The sequence below is a fragment of the Rhipicephalus microplus genome, chromosome 6 (assembly GCF_043290135.1).
Source record: "Rhipicephalus microplus isolate Deutch F79 chromosome 6, USDA_Rmic, whole genome shotgun sequence".
NCBI lineage: Eukaryota > Metazoa > Arthropoda > Arachnida > Ixodida > Ixodidae > Rhipicephalus > Rhipicephalus microplus.
In genome coordinates, this window is record NC_134705.1 from 77,496,120 (window position 1) to 77,518,454 (window position 22,335).

Genomic DNA, 22,335 nt, shown 5'->3' on the forward strand with positions numbered 1-22,335 from the left:
ATTTCTGTGATCACTGTAAATATATGAACTCTGCAACCGTGGGTCTAGTTTGTTCTCGTAATAATATGAATGGTTTCAGAGCTGGCCTCTCGACACAGGATGCCATGAAGCTGATAAAGCATGAGATTATCAACCGGAACATAAGAGATGCCAGAGCCATCCTTGAATCAGACCTGGAGAAGGCTTTCGACTATATTTGACGAAACAATTCTCCAGTGTATTGCCAATCTAGGGCTAGTGGAGAGGGTGTATGACTTCGTGAGATGGCTTTGTAACGTATGCTGATGGGCTAGTTGGTGTGCAGCTGTGTTAGCGTCTTTCCGAGTCTCTTCTCCCTTATTCTTTAAAGTTTGCGTCAATGATGTTTTACGCTTCGTTAGATCCTCTCTTAGCCAGAGAACTACGAAGCTCAGGAACGAAGGATACTTCTCACGAGAGGCCACTCTTGGTTCACGTGGCATGCCTCAGCGCTCAGTTATTCCACCAACATTATTTAAGATCGAAATGATCGTGCTCTGCAAGGGACTCACGAAACCTCAAGAGTCAATCATACCGTCTACGCAGATGATATAACCGCCTGGCACACCGGCGAGAGTGATAGCCAAGTCGAGGAAGTCATGCAGAGTACAATCGAGAAGACCAACCGTTCCTACTGTTCCACCGGACTCAGGTGCTCTCCCCCGAAATCGCAACTACTGCTTTATGCGGACCCTGTGGTGGCGGCCATAATTACTGTAAGCATGCGTCTCCAAGTGAAATATGGAATTTCACTGGTGATGGGTCCCAAAATGCCTGCAGTGGACTTGCTCTAAATATTGGGCATGTATAGCCACGCCGCTGTGGTCTAGTGGCTTAAGTACTCGGCTGCTGACCCAAAGTTCGTGGAATTGAATCCCGGCTGTGGTGGCTGCATTTCCGATGGAGGCGGAAATGTTGTAGGCCTGTTTTCGCAGATTTGGGTGCGCTTTATAGAGCCCCAGGCGGTCTGAATTTCTCGAGCCCTTCCCTATGGTGTCTCATACACATATGGTGGTTTTAGGAAGAGTAAACCCCACATATAATATTGGGCGTGTATGTCGAGTCTAACAGCGCTAACAGAGCGAAAATCAGGCAGACGACTACCAAGACTAAATGCGCTTGGCCTCATGCAGAAGATAACCAATACACAACGAGGAATCAAGGAAGACAATCTCATCTGCAGCATACATAGGTTTGTGCTCTGCCACCTTTCGTACTCGGCGGCCATGCATAACAGGTATGTTGCAGAGAGGAATAAGCTCAATCCTCTCATAAGAAAGGTCTCGAGCTCGTCCTCAGCTTGCCTGTGACCACTCGCACTCAAAACCTGTTCAAGCTTTGTGCTCGCAATACACTCTAAGAGATAATCGAGGCACAAGAGCGCTCACAGCTGTTCAGGCTTTCCGCAACCAAATCGGGCTGCAAGATACTCTACCATTAGGGCCTCAATTCTATCGACAAGTTCACCAATTCCATGCGAATTCCAAAAAACGTCAGCTCTCAACTGCACATCACACCTGTTCCCCGCAATATGCACCCTCTGCGCAACGTCGTTCGACGCAGGGTCAGGGGTACAACTTTGCTCGGGCACGTCTATGGCAACCCCACTGACGCTAGATTTGTGGATGTGGCCCCATAAGGCTTAGAAGAGACATTACCTGGTTCCATCATCGACTCAAATTCTAGGCTCACTTGCTCAGCCACGGTACGCACATCAAAGCCCGTGATAGCCGAACAGGCTGCGATCGCCTGGCTGTGTTGATAGTCGTAGAGAGTGAATAAGCAGTGATGACAAGCGGCTCAAGCGGCTATCAAGGCCTAAAAAACCGGGATGGTAGCCGCTCACGCCCTCCACAATCTCCAAAGCGTCAAGAGTATCTCGCCCCAATCTCTCACTTGTTTCCCGCTCAACTGTAGTTGAATGAGGGCTCTACCTTTAACCCTAACGAGGGCGCACATGAGGCCATGCGAGGATTCACCGACTGCACCGCCTACGCATCTCTCTACCTCCTGGGAAACTCTTGCTCACGTTCAACAAAATAGCAAACCACTTCTATCCACCTCCCATACCTGGCCTTGTGCGGAGCGTAGACAGTTACCCTTAGAATATTGCAAGCCAGTCCGCATCTTTACCCTGCTGTTCTTTATGCCATGTGCCCTAAACAGTATCCAAGTGCGGATCGCCCTACCTTTTGACCATTAGCCACAATCAACTATATTTTGTGAAAATGTGAAGCCATTCGTTCCGCTTTCAATGAGGACAGGTGGGTAGCGCTCCTACGCAGCCCCGAACTTAACAATCAAACTCTGGCTTCCAGAGTGCCCACGAACGGTCCTTCAAGCTCGGCTTGGCGGTTCCTACGTTGAATTAGCCGGGTGGAGTGGGGCCTCTCCTGTGTCTTCTCAGGATAAAATTAACTTTTAGTCAATCATCAATCAATCGCGCTTTATCGTTGTTACAAGCGGGGCATCGCCATTCGCGAACGCGATCGTCTTCGCTACCCCGCCACGCAAGCGACGGCCGAAAAAGGAACGCGCACGTTAGAGGGAAGCATGCCCTGGCGGCATCCCGCCCGTCAGCAGGATTGCGCGGCAAGGGGTAGCGCGCTGTCCACATTACCAGCGCCGCGGGACCACGGCCTGGACCACGGCCAGGCTAGACGATGGCGCCTGAGCGCACGCAGTGCGCCTACCTGGGCCTTTTTCTCGCCGGCAGGTGGAGAGAGATGGCGATTCGGTGAGAAGATGATGCCGACGTGAGGAGTGGACTTGAGCGTATTGAGTGGTGGAGAGGGCGAAGCGAGAGAAATGACACGCGGCGCATGCTATCCTTCGTCATTCTTCGGAAAAGCGTGGTATCCAATACACACTTGTTACGAATTTCGAGGAATTTTTATGCAGTGGCTGATAGGAATGAGGAAATATGACTGAAGTGGGTATGCGTCACAGTTTTTAAGTGATCAAGAATAAGTTCTCTAATGGGTTGGAGCATTAGACGACCCACTCGTTCCGCCATTCGCACGGTTTAACGCTTGGCTGTTCATTTGATGTTCTAAAATGCTTTATTACTCATGTTACCACGATTCCTTTCCCGACCTCAACCTTGCCTAAGGCCAGTTTAGCAATGAGAATTAATCACTGGCGTGCTTAGTGGTAGACTCAGGTACGAGTCTCATTGTGCCCTTAGTTTTCGTTTTTTAATTACAGGGCTTTTTTGATCGATACTGGTTACAGACACCAGCGGTGGCCACAGCGGCGGTGGACAATTACGGCACCGCACATGACCTGTGTTCTGATATCATACCTGCTTTAGCTGTAAAGCTTTTTTCCTGTCCAGACTGGATCTTTTGCGTGACCTAAAAATCGAGATAGATAAAAATAATTAAAAAAAACTTGAGCAGAGTGGGGCGCGAACCAGGGTTGTTTTGGTCCAACTTCCAAGTGGAAAACGAACTCGAAAGGTTTTCGTGGCAAACGGATGTACAGCACACGGCCACGTCTATGCTTGTGAACACAGTGAAAAGAACTTCCTCTGCTTAGAAATGCAGTCAAAGTAGCACTCATGCTTCGCAAAAACTTGTGTAGTGCATACATGCTTCACAATATAACGTGAAATATTGCAGTATCAATGCGTGGTACAAGTATTCGTTGCCAACGGGCGTCAGATTATCTTACTACCATAATAACTCCGTGGTTGAAAGCCGGTACCCCACAAAAATTCACACACTCCACTTCACCCGTTCTCTTGGGGGCACTTAGTAGGTGCATGGCAAACTTGAGAAAGTTTCATGCACTAAGTGTTTGAAGAACGCACTAGAAACTGAGTGTTCCGGTAGTGAGAAACTTGCCCAATAGTGCGCCAAGTCCTGATGGCATAACTACTCCGACAATGAAATTATCGTTAAGGTTTTAACCCAGGACCTCCTGGGTTAACCACTCTATCAGAAACTCATGGATTCCACCTCATTGGATTATAGCTGAGATAATTCTTTTATTAAAAAACAAGGTGCTGGATTAACGTTAGATAACATCAGGCCTACAGCACTTACGTCTAATCAGGTAAAGCTAATTGAAAATATTTTACACATTTGGATAAATATTTGATTGAATGAAAACATCGTTTTGAGCCTATGCCAAATTGGCTACAGGCGTGGTTCCTCCATTTGTGTGCCCATGTCGATTTGGAAAGTAGAATACAGCTTGCCCGTTGTAAGAAACAACATGCCACCTCCATTATCCTAGACATTACAAAAGCTTATGACAGCGTGGAACCTTCAAAACAAAGTATTTCACTTGAAAACGCAGGTCGACCCCACTACTTTGTAGCATGGGTACATTCTTTCTTAAATGACAAAGAGTTTTACTGTTATTAGTCTGGTTTGTCGCCTTTAAGGAACAAACTAGAGGTCTCCCACAAGGATCAGTGCTATCGCCACTAATACTTAATACTTTACTATGCACTAATCTTATACAGATGGACGTGCAAGTGTATGTGTATGCCGATGATATCGCGTTTTTGTTAGAGTTGCAGGTATAAATTCACTTTATCGAAGTCTGCAGACGTATATGAACGCTCTAGAAACGTGGCTAGAAAATATAAACTTATCACTTAATATAAAAAAAGTGCGATGGTAGTTTTTCCTCTCAGTGTTCTGGTCCACATCGATTTGAATTACTGGCAAGACGTTATCCCGCAGCTACAACATGTTGAGTATTTAGGGATAACTTATACCGAAAAACCTAATTGTAGTCCAGGTATAAAAAATATGGCTGCCAAAGGAACACGTGCACTGGGGATGCTTCGTAGACTCAGCAACGAACGTTCAGGTTTACGTCGTGATGTTCTCATCATGATTTACTGCATGTATATTCGCCCGATATTAAAGTTCGGCTGTGTCTTGTTTTCGGGTGCACCTGCATACAAACTACGACCACGGGTTCTTTTAGAACGCGAATCATTACTATCATGCCCTGGACTTCCAAAATTTGTATCAAGTACTATATTAAACACAGAAGCACGCCTGCCTGGTATTCGTACTCGGTTTAACATCCTAACCGTGCATACAATTCTAAAAATCTATGCATCGCCAATAAAGAGATCACAATATACTTTTCTTAATCATCCGACGCAATTTTTCGAACATCAGTGGCCAAGATTACGGTGTCCCCAAGTCATTTTCGCACAGACACAAGTGGATACATTACATGTGCAGGTACGTGAAGCACTAATTATAAGCAGATCTGTACAAAGAAGTAGAATAGAACTGGACGACATATTTCGCAAGAATTGAAAGCATTTAGCCAGTAATTACCTAAATTGCATTCTGGAGGACTATTCATATATATATTAGAAACGAACGCAGTGATAGCAACTGACGCTTCACTTTGTGCAGAAAAGGCAGAGGTGGGAACTGCATCAATATCTTTGGAGTGGTCTTTTTCAATTCGCTTCTATGACTTTACTCCTATTTATTATGCAGAGTTACTTGCCATTATATTAACCCTACGAAAATTATCCCTATCATTATCAGAAGCCGTCATTCTGACAGACAGCCTATCCGTGTGTTCTTCATTAACTGCATGTATTTTTTTTTCGGGAAGGGTACCAGAGTCTTGGAAGAACGCTAGCATCATCTTAATACATAAGAAAGGAGATGACAAGGACTTGAAGAATTACAGGCCGATCAGCTTGCTCTCTGTAGTATACAAGCTATTTACTAAGGTAATTGCTAACAGAGTAAAGAAAACATTAGAACTCAATCAACCAAAGGAACAAGCAGGATTTCCAACAGGCTACTCAACAATTGACCACATTCATACTATCAATCAGGTAATAGAAAAATGCTCAGAGTATAACCAACCACTATACATAGCCTTCATAGATTACGAGAAGGCGTTTGATTCAGTGGAAATATCAGCCGTCATGCAGACACTGCGGAATCAGGGCGTAGATGAAGTATATATAAATATTCTGAAAGAAATCTACAGGGGATCAACTGCTACCATAGTGCTTCATAAAGAAAGCAACAGAATACCAATCAATAAGGGTGTAAGGCCGGGAGACACAATCTCCCCAATGCTATTTACCGCATGCTTACAGGAGGCTTTCAGAAGCCTAGAATAGGAACAGTTAGGGATAAGAGTTAATGGAGAATACCTTAGTAACCTGCGCTTCGCCGATGACATTGAATCGCTGAGTAACTCAGGGGACGAATTGCAACTCATGATTACGGAGTTAGACAAGGAGAGCAGAAAGGTGGGTCTTAAAATTAATCTGCAGAAAACGAAAGTAATGTACAACAACCTCGGAAAGGAGGAGCGCTTCGAGATAGGTAATAGTGCACTTGAAGTTGTAAAAGACTATGTCTACTCAGGGCAGGTAATAACCTCTGAGCCTAACCCCGAGATTGAAGTAACTAGAAGAATAAGAATGGGGTGGAGCACATTCGGCAAGCACTATCAAATTATGACCGGTAGATTGCCACTATCCCTCAAGAGAAAGGTATAGAACAGCTGTGTCGCCGTTACATAGCTACGGAGCAGAAACCTGGAGACTTACAAAGAGGATTCAGCTTAAATTGAGGACGACGCAGTGAGCAATGGAAAGAAAAGTGGTAGGTGTAACCTTAAGAGACAAGAAGAGAGCAGAGTGGATTAGGGGACAAACGGGGGTTAAGGATATCATAGTTGAAATAAAGAAGAAGAAATGGACATGGGCCGGGCATGTAGCGCGTAGACAGGATAACCGCTGGTCATTAGGGATAACTAACTGGATTCCCAGAGAAGGGAAGCGGGTTAGGGGGAGACAGAAGGTTAGGTGGGCAGATGAGATTAAGAGGTTTGCGGGTATATATTGGCAGCAGCAAGCACAGGACCGGGTTAACTGGCGGAACATGGGAGAGGCCTTTGTCCTGCAGTAGACGTAGTCAGGCTGATGAGGATGATGATGATGATTTTTTTTCAATTTCTTTCAAAATATTCTATTCCCTAATTTCAAGACATATACGTATTATTCGCTTGATGTGGGTACTAGGGCACAAAAGTGTACCTTTAAATGAACAAGCGGATGCACTCGCACTTTTATCATGAAAAGGTCTGATAATGTATATTTCGCCGACGTTTGCGTTTGTAAGTGCGGCGCGTACTGAAAAATTTGGCACATCTGATAACTTCACTAAGTCTGCGTTATCAGTTTCTGAGTTCCCTCACCTCAATTATTGTTGAAAGAATCGATGGTGTTCTTCCAGAAGGAGCGAGATTGCAGTTACCAAAATACGATGCCGAGTCCCCCACTGACTTTTTACCTACACAGGTCTGGTTTGGTACAATCACCTTTATGCCCCATTGCGATGACTGTGAATTTCTTGATCATTTCTTTCTAACGCGCAGATTATTCACCAATCAGAGGAAAAGACTTCTAGACTAACCGCTTCGAAGGTTGAGATTAAATGTATCACTTCCGGTTCTTCTTTCCTTCGGGGCTACCATGCTGGGTTTTAGACACAGGAGCACTTGCGATGTCGTTTGCGATTTCCTTTGGGAGACGAGAAGAATTGAATGCTAAGTTCATGCATAAAAAGTTATCAAAATCAAGCAGATTCATTAAAGATTTAACATTTCGAAATTATGCACATTTCCTTTAAATACCGAGGCACCGTTGGTTTTATGGCCGATTCCGCATGGTAAGTTGCGCTAGGATAAAAGTGCAGAAAAACAAACTAGAAAGAGATTGTCGCTATCGCGTTCAACTCCTAAAGGTGAAGATTCAGGGTCCCCTATTTATATTTGGATTACCACGCCCAGCACGTACGTCCTTGGTCGAAGAACAACCCCGGACATTAGAGAAAGAGAGAAAAGGGAAGGAAAAAGTGCAGCGCCGTCTCTCCATAGCAGCGTTCTCAACAACGGTGCACACATATGAGGAGTGGGAGAGAAAGAATTTTGAAGATAAGGTGAAGAAATGATGGGGAACGAAAAACATGACACCCCCCCCCCTCGCTGTTTGCACACGTGCGCGTCTCCTTTGAACCAAAGAAAGCCGTCAAGCAGGTCGACAGACAATGCAGACATGTAAGCAAACATCGCCTAACGAGCACACGGACCCATGAGCAGTTTGGTGTCGCAGGAAGGTTGATTGACAACTTCCACTTGATAAGGGAATAATATACAACTACCACTAACGACCCAAAAGCAAACAACATTCTAAGCACTAGGCCAACAGCTTATCTGTGAAAAAAACCTTGTTTGGCGGGCTGATACAGCAGTACAGGAACCAGAACGAATGACAATGCGCAAATAGCAACTTCGCACTGAGGATTCGGAAGCCTTTCGAGCCGAATGAAAGCGCAACAAATGACTTTGTAGGAAGGACAGCGTCAGTGAGGCTATGGCAGGAACAAGTCGCCGCGCGCCAGACGCGCTTTCGGCGGGGGTGTTTGTCGAGAGCATTAGGGTGCGCCGTATGCTAACGTCTCTGGCCCCAAGTTTGCGCTTCGTTGTGGAGTACTTGGTCAAATTTTGAAAAATATTAGCAAACTTCAGCAATTCAGAGCGTATCTATCTATCTATCTATCTATCTATCTATCTATCTATCTATCTATTTATCTATCTATCTATCTATCTATCTATCTATCTATCTATCTAGCCGCCTATGACTTTTAGCCCTCCTGGTCGTTTCGATAATAGTATTCATACCACAATTCTTACGGAATAACAAGGCGGCATGACGAGCATAATTGACAAGTCAAAACACGAAAATCTTTTAGGATGACTGCCAGTTGGGCGTGTTGGTAAAGGTTCATGATGAAGCCGAGAATGACGTTCATGCGTGTGGTGTATTTATTAGTGTTCGCTTCGAAATGAAATTTTCAGTTTCTAGTAAGCGCTTGTCTGTTTCCTCTCTGAGCGCGTGTATATTTAGCGCTTGTTTCATCATGAACAAAAATCTTGGCATGTATAATATGAATGCCATTATTTATAATTCATGGTCTTGCTGCTCTTACCATGGTTTTGTTCACATGTGATACCGCAAAACTGGTATGGTATGATATGACTGCATGTATGGCGAACATAAGTGACATACCTTAAGGGGAGATGCGGGTCGAAAAGTCGCGGTTTTCCGGAAAATTTTCGCTTTTTTTTTCAGTTGTATTGGCATCCTCGGACTATAATCTATTACTTCTGAAAATATCAAGCTGAAATTCGCACGAGAAATTATCAAAAAATGCTTCCAAGTGGGCAGCGGTGACGCGAGAAATGCGCAAAAGTCGCGAAAAACGGTGAATTCGCGTCGTCCTGTCGCGAAAACGACGCGTTGGCCGCCATTTGCAATCGTGCACGCATGCTGCGAAGGCCGTATCCTTCATAATCCACTAGTAGCCAGTCTCGTGCCTTCACGCAGAATAAACAAAAAACGAGAAAAACAACGCGTACATCACGCGTTTTGATTATCGCGGCACACAGCGCGAGGCCGCCATTGGACGGCGGTGCGCTCCACGCTCCACCCCCTCCTATCTCTCCGGCAAAAGAGCGAAGCCTCGGACGTCGCGATCGAGTTTTTCTGCGTTTCTCTGCATTTTCGCGTCATGGCAAGCCCGAAGAAGTGCAGTTCAGATAATCGAAAGTTTAGAACTCGCCACAAGTATCGAGGGAAACGGCGTCGGACGCTTCGCAAAGCGACAGCGAACGACGATGTCGCCCCCAACCAACGCCCCGACGCTCCGACTTCGGATAGGCCTAACACCGTCACCGAACCCTGCGACAGTGGTTGTGAAATAGCCGCTGCCGTTGAATTCGTCAGTGCATCCCAAAGGAAGATGGGATTCTTCGAGAGTGAACGTAGACCGGTAGATGCTGCTACTGCGAACATGCTGCTTTGCGAAATCGATGCGCTGACGGCACTTGTGGCGGGTGCGCAATGCCCAACCTGCCGCGAACGGAAGCTCGGCGTGCGAGAGGCAGCTGGAAAGCGCAAAGGACTTTCGGCATTCCTCGAACTGTGCTGTCAAAATTCTGATTGCCCTGAATCTGCACTTTCGTTCACGCACACGTCGAGACGTACTGCTTCGGCCGGGGACCAAGGAACGAGCGCTCGTTTTGACAGCGGCAGCTCACGTGACAGCTTTGCTGTAAACGTGAAGGCAGTTCTGGCAGCACGTGCTATAGGCGCAGGCCACGACCAATTTTCACGATTTTGTGCGATTCTCGGTCTTCCGAGCCCGATGCATCACAAGATATTCAACAGCATTTGCAAGAAGCTCCATGGTGCGGCGATGACGGCAGTGAGCAAAAACTTGCACCAGGCACGAAACATCACGAAGGACGCAGTCGGCGGCAGAGATGTGCCAGTCATGTTTGATGGCACCTGGCAGAAAAGAGGTCATAAAAGCAACATTGGAGTGGGCACAGTCGTGTCCCTGGACACGGTGCTCTGCCTCGATTTTGAAGTTCTTTCGAACTACTGCCATGCTTGCAGTATACACAGGGACCTTGGGGAGGATGAAGAGATATGGCGAGCTTTTCATCTTCCAGTTTGCCAAAAAACACTGACTGCTCATCCCATGCAATGGAACCTGCGGCAGCTGTCAATATATGGCAGAGGACCTTGTCTTATGAAACTCCACTGTGATTCACCAGCTTCCTAAGTGATGGTGACAGCAAGGCCTACACTGCAGTCTGCGAGGCAAATGTATACTGGACACCCCCATTAACAAAGAAGAGTGCACGAACCACGTTGCAAAGCGCTTGGGAACTGCCATACGGAAATTGGCAACGCCACTGCCACGAGGCGAAAAACTGAAAGATGCGACAATAATAAAACTACAAACATATTACAAGATCGCCATCACGAGCAACAAGAACAGTGTCCGAAATATGTACACTGCCATATGGGCATCGTATTTTCATTGCTGCTCCAGTGATGGTGCCAGTAGCCACAACATTTGCCCCGCGGGACCAAATTCGTGGTGCAAGCACAAGCGTGCGGAAGCACTGGGGGAGCCTGCACCACGCCACACCCCACTGTTGACGAAGGCTCAAGGATTGGCAATTATGCCTATCTACAAGCGCCTTACAGAGGAGAAACTCCTTATTCGGTGCCTTCATGGCAAGACACAGAATGCAGCCGAATCGCTGAACAGCAAGATATGGCTGCTATGTCCAAAAACAAAGTTTGCCTCCAGAACAACTGTGGAAACAGCCACCGCTCTTGCTGTACTCTGGTACAACAAAGGCCACAGGGGCTTTGAAGAAGTGCTCAAAGGCATTGGAATTCTCCCCTCACAAGATCTGGCCACATATGGTGACCACTGTGACGTCATGCGCATCAGGAAGATGAACCTGAAGCAAACTGCAGAAGCGAGGGCACACCGTCGCAACACACACTCTAAGCCAAAAATGGCCAAAATGGAAGCAACGGCTGTTTTTACTCCTTCAGACCGACTGTTACTCTCCGAAAAGACCAAGCGGAACAAGATGGCCGACTTGTTCGAGAATGGGGGAGCAACTGTATTCATCCTAAGTTTGTAAGGGAGCAACGGAAGGAGGAACCGCTGTAAATGCTCTCGTCGCGCAACGGTTACTCCCCGGCAGGACACCGCACACAAATATGCATGCCGCCCACATTGATATTCATGGGCCAGATTATTGTTTGTTCTGTGTGCCAAACTTCACCAAACAAAAACAGTGGTTTATTTTAGCATCCGTAGATAAGAAGATAGCAGCGCTGGCTGAACACAGAAGGCCTGAGAATACAGTACGGCAAATACCTAACACACGTAGCAGCAGAATGGAGAGTTGGCACGTCAAAGCGGACCGAACGCCGAAACACGTGCAAAACAACGATAAAAAAAGCCTAGACACGCCGTTCGTCCGCGAAGTAAGGGCGTCAAAGTCGATCAAGCACCGAAACACGTGCATAAGGAGCCCCCCCCCCCCCCGCCCAAATATATCGAAGAAGAAAAAAAAAAGCGGACCCAGACGCGCTTCTCATCAGCCATACACTTAGTAGCACGCTTCACCGTGTAGTTTGAGGGCAGAATGACAAATCTGCGCCATCTGCGCCCGCACGACAAGTGTGGCGCTAGTGTAGCAAACGATGTAAGTTACAAAGTAATTTTTATTCAGTGTTTATGTTGACTAGCACTAAATAAAAATTACACTCAACTTTTTATATTTATTTATGAGTTTTAGTGTACCTCAGTTTTTTTTATAATTGTATTAGGAGAACACACTGAAATTATTGTGCTGACGCCTGTGCTGCCACTGCTCGAAGTTTTTTTTTTCGGCGCAACTAGGTTCGCGTTTGCACTACTTACTCATTTTCATATGGTCTGTGGTTGGCGAGCACATGGACGTGCGAGCTGTGAGCTATGTTTTGATCGTGTGTGTGTGTCGCAGATTTGCGTTTCTACTTATTCGTGATGAAGGTTAGTGTATATTTATCTTTATGGAGCGCGAAGTAGTTGTGGATTTTGCTGCTGGGTGGAACAAACACATCGTAAACACGTCTTCAGCTATCTGCAAGCCTGTTCGCTCGTCGGACAAAGGACTGTGCATGCATCAGCGTGCAGGTGAGTGGCATTTCCAGCAACATTTAATGCTCTTACAATACATTGTTGAGTGGTTGCGCTATTGAAAGAGAAATGATTTGCTCTTATTCACTGTATCCATTGCTAGCCGTATCGGACTAAATTACCTCTATTACCGCCTGCATACCCTCTTGGTTCCCCTGTCACCACTGCAGTGCCAGTGTACTTTTGCAGTTAAAAGTTCATTCCCGCAACACTACCTCGCTTGAAAAAACATTGGGGCGGGGTTGTAGCTGCATTCATACTGGCACATTTCTACCATTGGCTTTATGTAATGTTAACGGCTGAGTGTTGGGGCCTTGGGCCGCATTTTTTAGAGATGTAAAGTGTATGTAAATCAGTAAGTAAACAAATCATTGTCGCATAACTTCACTGGCATAGCCAGGCGGTTGCGCACAGAATTTTTTTAGGCCAGGCGTAGGGAGCCCAAATTGACGACCATATTCGCTTGCCGGGCCTATTCAGATAAGCGGACCCCCCCCCCCCCTCCCCGCACGCCTAAAAAAAAAATCTGCCCACATCACTGCGTCACTTGCTTCACCTCTGCGCTGAACGTACTATTTTATAAGCGCATCATCAAGCGAGCAGTTTACATGTTCTGTTTACATATTGACAGAACAATTGGAGGAGGAATGACCCAAATCTTTCAGATTTCTTCAGTGATGCAAAACCTTAGCAAAACAATATTGTAAAAGACAATCATAAATGCTGTATGTTCTCGTTAGCGCTGTCGTTATTCTGCATCATGAAATCTTTATGCGCTGTGAAAACTTGGCATGCCGTTGAGTCACATATCGACGTTAATACCAATCGACGAAAATTTCGACAACCTCAATAACGCCGTTTGGGATTTGCCGCATGCACATAATTAGGCTGATTCACACTTGGCTGTTCTTAACCTGACTTCACTGCTACCAAATGAAACAATATTTGATGCATGTCTTTTACTTTTTTTTCAGGGATATGACACAAATTTGGTTATACTGCAGATAAAGATGCTCCCAACGATGCTAAAGTACAGAAAGCAAGTGAATTTTGGTAAGTGCAGACTTTTTGTACTACGTATATGAAAGCATCGCTTTTTAGGGGCAAACTGTGCATGTGTTGGCCAGAGAATAGTTCAATATGCCACATGGTTACACTGGCACTGACAAATCGACATGGCTCCGCTGGCCCGTGTGTGTGCTCACACTGTTACCGTTAAGATAAAATGTTTATGTTTTCATTGCAGGGATTGCTGTTTGTACTAAAAAGCCAACTGCCAAGATTTGTTTACGCTGGTACTCCTAAAAGTATGCTTTCCCTATTTACATGGATTTTGGCTTGCACAAAGCATAATACTTGGGCCTAGATTCACAAAGCTGTCCATGCGCAGGCCTTCATAACAGCGTTTCTTGACTTGCCTTTACCCTGTTTTCTGCAGATGTTTCGTGGGTTTAAAAGTGCCACAGCATGTTGACCTCCCCCACTCTGAAATATTCGCGTTCAAAGTTCCGCAAGAGTGGGCTTAACTTTCTTGTGCACCTCTTTGCTAGTCCAAGATACTGAAGTGTTATGCTCTTACTAGAGGTGGCAGTGTTTCTAATGTTTGTATTTCCATCACATTGACCAAGTATGCGATCTTGGCTTGACTGGTGGCACATCCTCAACAAATGTCTTTGTGGCACATGTATAAGGCAGTACAAAATAAATAGGCAGACATTCACACCGGGAGCTAACTTCTAATAATGCTTTTTTTTGGAAACCATGGTGTGCTTATTCCAATTAGTCTAACAAGCAGTAACCTGTTTGGCTGTGAACCAACAAGACGTTGAGCTAATAAAAGCTTCACATCTTGTTGCTCTCAAATATATATGTATTGGCAAGCTATCTGTGACACTGTCAAACAAAGAATCAGAATATCTGTGCATGCCTTAAGATATATTGCTCCGTCTACATATCTCGTGGCTGTGACTCGTCAACCGAGTGAACAAATGCACCCTAGTTTTCTAAATTTAAAGCATTTTTTGAAGGTAGCACGGTCTACATTTATTTGTCTATAGTTTTGTCCAGCCGTTTGCGTCAGGTACAAAGAAATATACTGAAGATTATCATGTAGCCTCTGCAAATGGTTGCTTTCAAGCAGGCTTTGCATGCTTGGCTTGTGCCTACAGGTATTGCACAATTCAAGACGCAGCAGCGTATGATAGAACAGTAGAATCGAGAGCAACTATGTGCATGAGCTAAATAAGTATTTTAACATGAGCGGACAGTACGTGTTATTTGCCACACACATGACCTCATTTAGAATGCCCATTGGTGAATGGGCTCATAGAAATGTCACTCAGCTGTGTATAGGAAACAAGTTAACTGAACCTAAGGGTATCTTTAACTGCTACAAATATGCCTTGTTGAGGTGCTGCACATTTTCTTCCAGAATATTGCTGTCTGAGACATCATGTGAACAGCGTCTACCACATCAGCATTTATATGGCTTGCCAAGTAACGTTTGGCCGAACCTTCCTTTTTTTCACATTTAGTTTTGCAGTAGACATCCTAGAATGTAAGCGCTGCTGCAGTGTGTTTGACTCATTGTTATGAATTGATTCTGGCATGTTTAACCTCACACTTCTATTTTTTTTTCTTGCAGCAATGAGATGCTTCACATATGCCTGCGGTGACGTTCTGCTGCGCAAGCCTGATGGAAACACCAGCTGCAAAACTTGAGTTCTTCAGAATGGGAGAAGTTGCCCTTCTCTCACCAATGATGACACAGACTGCCCTATGCTAGAAATTCAAGATTGTTTTTCCACGGATGACGCAGAAAACCTTTGATGTATTATGGTGTTTGTTTAGTGCTGGCTGTGGTGTGGCGAAGTCTACTTTTACGTGTGGTCACACGTCGCCTCATAAAAAGAACAATAAAGCATTTAGTTTCCTTTCAATATTGTCCACTTTTTGTGTTAGAAGCACCCAAGCAGTGCTCTTCCAAGGAGCTCTCGCCATGTGTTAAGCGTGTGACAAGCATGCTCGAGATAAATACTCATTTCCCCAAGGAGTAACTGGAAGCATGTGCAGCTGGTTTTCAGAGAGTAACTGCGAACACGTGGGAGGAACGGTAAAGAGTAACTGTTGCTCTTAGAAGAGCAACTGGTGGGAGTAATGGTTGGTCGGCAGGGAGCAACTGGTGGGAGTAACTGTTGGTCTGCAGGGAGGAACTGGAGGAAGTAACTGTTCATCCCCCGAAGGAGGAACTGAAAAGAGAGCAACGGTTCCTCCCTCTGCAGTTACTCCTTTTAGGAGAGTAATGGGAGTGGCAATGCAATTGCTTCCTGAAAGGAGCAACCCCTATACCCCTGTTGCTCCGTTTTGGCTTAGAGTGCAGCGAAGAGAGCTCGTGTTGAGGACACTGACCGCAAGAGCCGTGAAGGACCAAGCTATGGTGCAGGGGACTTCTAGACACTTGCAATGCATTCAAGGCAAGGTACTTTTCATTGTGCCCCAATTTGATGCAAAAAAAATGATTTCCTAATAAATGCCAACTTTGCGAACTTTCAAACTTGTTTTTCTCATTTTCATTTTTTCTGACAGTTTCACGTTTTTCGGGCAGCCTTTTAGAAACTTATATTCATTGTATAGTAACGAAACTTGCGACACATATTCTTCAACACATGCAGAATGCAAATATCTACTCTAAATTGCAATGCCTACCAGCATTAGTTGTGAAAATATTAGCTTATTGTTTCAAGGGAGATTGAAAATAATAAGTCATTCAATACAATTTTGTTTTCTTGGTTACAATATTTCTGTGACATATCTATATAGATATTTGCACTTTTCAATCTACCAAGAGTCAAATAAGATCAGACACAGTGCTTTTACTGAAAGTTTAGTACATAAAGAGTGCCCGCAAAAAATGTAACTTTTTGCCACTGTTTAAGGCATCACTCAATAGTTATAGCCGCTACACAAAAAATGATTGCATATTTGAAATCTGCATGAAAAACTATACTAATAACAAACTTTTCAAGTCTCTATTACTCGAAATAAAAAAAACTTTTTCGAGGAGCGTCTCCCCCGGCAGAAATCGTGGCATGAATGTCATATAGGCCATGACTACACGCCTAGATCATTGTGCGTTTGCGGTCGTTTCGCTAACTTTGCATATCAGACATTTCATAATACTAGACGTGAATGGATAACGAAGGTATATGGCTAGTGCAAACATGAAGATCATAAGATGTATGTCATGTAAGAACATGACTACATGCCACACTCATGATGCGCTCGAGGCCGTTTTGCTAGCTTCACATATACCAAACTTGGTATTACGGAATGTGAACAAACGATGTCAAAACACAATAATCATGACATGCCTGTCATGTAAAACATGACTGAATGCTACGCTCATAGCAGGCTCAAGGCCGTTTTGCTGGCTCCACATATACAAAATTTCGTTTACCGTGACGTAAATGGACAATGAAGGTAAATGATACGTCCTAACATGACAACCATTTATGCTTGACATCTAGAAATGACTACTTGGTATGCTCATAGCGCGCTCACAGCCGTTTCGCTAGCTTCAGATATGCGAAATTTGGTATTGATTGATTTGTGGGGTTAAAGTCCCAAAACCACCCTTTGATTATGAGAGACGCCGTAGTGGAGGGCTCCGGAAATTTTGACCACCTGGGGTTCTTTAACGTGCACCCAAATCTGAGTACACGGGCCTACAACATTTCCGCCTCCATCGGAAATGCAGCCGCAGCAGCCGGGAATCGAACCCGCGACCTGCGAGTCAGCCGCCGAGTACCTTAGCCACTAGACCACCGCGGCGGGGCAGAAATTTGGTATCACGTGCCGTGATTAGACGACAACGGTAAATGAAGAGTCCAAACAGGGTACTTACGGCACGGAAGTCATGTACGGAAGAATTTACGTCCGGCTCATTACGTTGTGCTCATTTAAAGCGACATATTTACCTTTCTTACTCGTGATTGGCATGTCGTTGCTTCCCACTGTACATGGGATGTGCCTTTTTGCACTTCATGAAAATCGTGCAAAAATTCCAAAACATAGTTCTTCAGTTCGCGTGACTGTGCTTATAAAATATCTATATAAAAAGACACTTGCACTTAGTAAATGTTGTGGCCATATTATCTGCTATATTTGATAAATGCGTCTTACCGCAGTCGCCACTTCTTGGTAGTACCTCTCTTTTGTCTGCCTATCTGGCAATGGGTGCCGCTGTGCTCCATCTTCAACCAACAACATTTCTACATAGTACCTCATATAGGCACCCGAGAGAAATCCTAGAAGAAATATAGCACAGCATACAGTTGGATATAACGCGCGCGTAAATGTCGGTGGTACACACACACACACACATACACACACACACACACACACACACACACACACACACACACACACACACACACACACACACACACACACACATATATATATATATATATATATATATATAAATATATATATATATATATATATATATATATATATATATATATATATATATATATATATATATATGCGTGTCAGCCGTACATTCACCAGAATTCATTCAAAATACTACTGGCCAAAACTGTTACTGTTAGCATCAGTTCAGCACTATGTGAAAACTTGCCGTGAGTGTCAATGCCCCATTCCAACAAAACGGTATGGATCTCCTAGGTCCGTTTCCGACATCGACTGCACGCAAAAAGTGAATAGTCGGAGCCACGGTCTATCTCACTCGTTACGCTAAGACTGACTTGCTGTAGAGTGCAACAGCTCTTGAAGTTGCCAAGTTTTTAATCAACAACATAGTCTCCAGACATGGTGCACCCAGCGTCGTAATAACAGATCGTGGCACAGCTTTTACTGCAGACCTAATGAAATGTCTGATGCGAATGACCCATACAGACCAGAGAAGAACTACAGCATAGCATTTTCAGAGAAATAGACTAACGGAGTGCCTGAAGAGAACTCTGACTGATATGCTTTCAATGTATGTCGACGTTGAACATAAACTGTGGGATAAAATATTGCCCTACATCACGTTCGCATATAATACAGCCGTTCAAGAAACAACGCGAGTGACACCATTTCAACTTGCATTCGGTCGAACGGTCACCACTCCACTGGATGCCATGTCACCGCTGAATGATGAAAGCAGCAATCCACCTGACCTGGACGACTTCTTGCAAGGAGCCGAGGAAGCACGACAGATGGCGAGATAAAGAATACGCCGCCAACAGCGTAACGACTCTTACCGCTGCAATCAGCGTCGTACCGAAGTGCAATTTCAACCAGGTGACAAACTATGGATACGGACCCCAGTGCGTCACCATGGACTTTCTGAAAAGCTTCTTAGCCGATACTTCAGGCCTTACGAAGTACTCCATCGTGTGAGCGATGTAAAGTACCAAGTCAGATACGCCATACACGGGAGCTCAAAACGCCGCAACCTTACAGAGGTTGTACATCAAGTGCGGATGAAGCCCTACTATGAAAGATTGTCAGAAAATCAGTGACACCTACCACGAAATTATTCATTGCCTGACACATCGGGACGATGCGTATGAGGAGGGGGATTATGCCACGACATCTTGCCGCAATTCCAACAACGCGGCCATCATCGCGCGCACAGGAACATACAAGCACGCCGTCTAGTGTTGCGCAGAGACGATGATGATAGCACGAGCACTCAGCTGGACCCGGCTGATGTGCGCCACGCACTCGCGACTTCCCTTGAAGAGGAAGAAGAAGGCGGACATCTTTGGTGTTCGGCGGTAGCGTTCTACGACCATAGTCCTTTTGAGTTGTGGGCATGGGTTCGCCCTTCAAAAAATTCGTTTTATCACACCGCCAAGTCCTTAGACATGGTTACAATATATATATATATATATATATATATATATATATATATATATATATATATATATATATATATATATATATATATATATTGTAACGAGGGCAGTGGGCATGGAGCTCGAGTATAGAAAAGGAAGAAGACTTTGTGTCCTCGCAGGCTTGCGTTCAGTTAGCCCTTGCGATAAATAAAGCTCTTGTTCGCCGAGTCAACTCCTGATTGATCACCAACCCGTTTCAAGTGGTGGAAGTGCGGGGTACATCTGGTCCTCACCCTGGAACTTCGCAGCCGCACACTCCAACGACCTTCTACAATGACTGATCAGGGACCGTCTCAAGCCGCTACTCCAGATTTCGCACCTATGCCTGTCTTCTGCGCTGGCGCTCTCCGGCAGCGTGACCACCCCATATTTGGTGGCACAGAGGACCAAGATGTGGACAACTGGATTGCTGAGTATGAACTGGTGAGCACATACAATAAGTGGAACGCAGCCGATAGGCTCACAAATGTGAGTTTTTACCTGACCGACGTGGCAACACTATGGTACAGGAATCATCAAAGTGATTACAGTACCTGGTCGGAATCGGCTAAAACCCTCTCGGAAGACTTTGGCCGTCCTGCTGTCCGCCGCCTTCGTGCTGAACAGCGCTTGCAGGGCAGAGTACAGAGAGCAGATGGAACTTTCACAAGCTACATCGAAGATGTGCTCTTCACTGCAAGCTCGTCAACCCGACTCTGGATGAGGCAGGCAAGATAAAAAACATCATGAAAAAAATCGACGACGGTGCATTTCAAATGCTTGCTGCGAAGAGTCCCCAGACGGTCGCCGAGGTGATTCAGCTCTGCCAAAGCTATGATGAGCTGCTAGGCAGCGCGCTTCTAAACGTTGCGCTGCTCAAGACACCGCGGACATCTCATCCCTCGACTATCACCATGACACCGCCGACCACTCTGCGTTGATGCCTCTCATAAAGCAATTCATACGCGAGGAGGTCGCCCGGCAGCTATCTATAATCACAAGAACTACCGAGCCGATGGCGCCCTTGTCCCCTTCGCTTCGCCAGGTCATTTAGTCGCAAGTTGCCGAAGCATTGCCGCCAGCTCAGGCTCCACCAACTGTTACCGCACCACTAACCTATGCAGCCGCAGTTGCTCGGCCACGTGCGCCAGCGTGTCCAGCCATCTACAAAGCTACTCGCCACGTTTATTCGCCGATGCCACCTGCCCGCTCCCTGACCGCCCAGTCTCCGGCTGTATACAAAACAGCTCAGAACGTTTATATGACGCCTGCCGCCTGCACGACAATTTACGGTACCTTATTCAGCGGACAGTGCCCCTACCATCAGCCAATGGCGCACTCCGGATAATTGGCCGTCACTGCCGTCGTCGCAGCTTCCCTTCTCAAGACAATGCAGGGGCCTCACATTATGTACCTACCATGCCCACTCAGCCGCGATATCCCGTTCCTGCCAATCCACCTCTAGACGTACGTCCCGGTCGCCGTCCATCGGGTTCAAGCCGTTCACATTCTTCTCGTCGTCGATCTATTTCTCCAATATTACGTCGCAACAGCCAACCGCGAGGGGAAAACTGACGGGTGGAGTTCCGGAGGCAAGAACTGCGTTGGCAGCGAAAATTTCAAGACCTTACTGTTGTCCTCTGAAGAAAATCGAACTCTATATTGATGGCATTAAGGTGCACGGACTTGTTGACACTGGAGCTGCCGTATCTGTAATTAGCGAGAAACTGTGCCGAAACTTGAAGAAAGTGACCACTCAACTTACCGACCTATCTTTGCAGACTACTACGTCCAATCATATTCAGCCTTCATCTTTGTGCACTGCCCGAGTCGTCATTCAAGGTGCGATGTACGTCGTCACATTTGTAGTTTTATTCCGTTTTTCGCACGACGCTATCCTTGGGTGGGACTTTCTTTCGTCAAATTCTGCTTTGGTCGACTGTGCTCGTTTCGAACTCGTGTTATCTGTGCCGAGCTATGACTCCGACGATGGCGCTTCGTGTAGAGTGTTTGCTGCTTCTGACGTTGACATTGCGCCTTTCTCAGCTGTTGTCTCGGTGTCGTGTGCCTCCCCTCCGAAATCGCCTGTGTTGTTTATGCCATCGGTCACATCTGCGTGCCGTCAAAATTTCATGCTTCCGTTTGCCGTCGTCGTTTTTCGCAACAGTCACGCTGCCATTTGTGTGTGCGATACCTCGGACAGCCTGTCATCCGTACTACGTGGAGAATGCCTGGGAAGCTACAAACCTTACGAGTGCATTCTTCCGGCTACTATACCCGATTCTACGGTTTCGCTCCCAATTTGTGCTGTCACTCCTACCAACGTGCCTAATGATGTTCTGGACGCATTGTCGGATGCCATCGACTATGAGCTCGCTCCAACTGAGCGCCAAGAGATTATAAATCTTCTACTCCGCTTTCGCTCTTCATTCGATCGTTACCAGTCAGGCTTAGGCCGAACCTCTGCGGTCTTTCACCGTATTGACACCGGTCAACAAGCCCCGCTAAGACAGCATCCGTACCGTGTGTTATCTGCTGAACGCCGTGTCATAGACGAACAAGTGGACGACATGTTGAAACGCGGCATCATCCAGCCCTTGAACATTCCCTGGGCTTCACCGGTTGTTCTCGTCAAGAAAAAAAACGGATCCATCCGGTTCTGCATTGACTACCACCGACTCAACAAGATAACGCGCAAAGACGTATACCCTCTGCCGCGCATCGATGATGCTTTGGACTGCCTACAACGAGCAGAGTTCTTTTCTTCGTTAGATTTACGCTCCGGCTACTGGCAGGTGCCTATGGCAGAGGGAGACCGCCCGAAGACAGGTTTTGCAACACCGGATAGACTATAT

At 45.8% G+C, this 22,335-nt stretch overlaps 1 protein-coding gene across 1 annotated transcript in view; it reads right to left on the reverse strand.

The window, feature by feature from the left end:
• The window catches only part of LOC142765321 (uncharacterized), a 172,612-nt gene that overhangs the window by 119,000 nt on the left and 31,277 nt on the right, over positions 1-22,335 (reverse strand). The window contains exon 2 of the mRNA XM_075866088.1: positions 17,772-17,896. Within this exon, the coding sequence (XP_075722203.1) occupies positions 17,772-17,896 (125 nt within the window). The remainder of the gene's footprint in view (positions 1-17,771; positions 17,897-22,335) is intronic.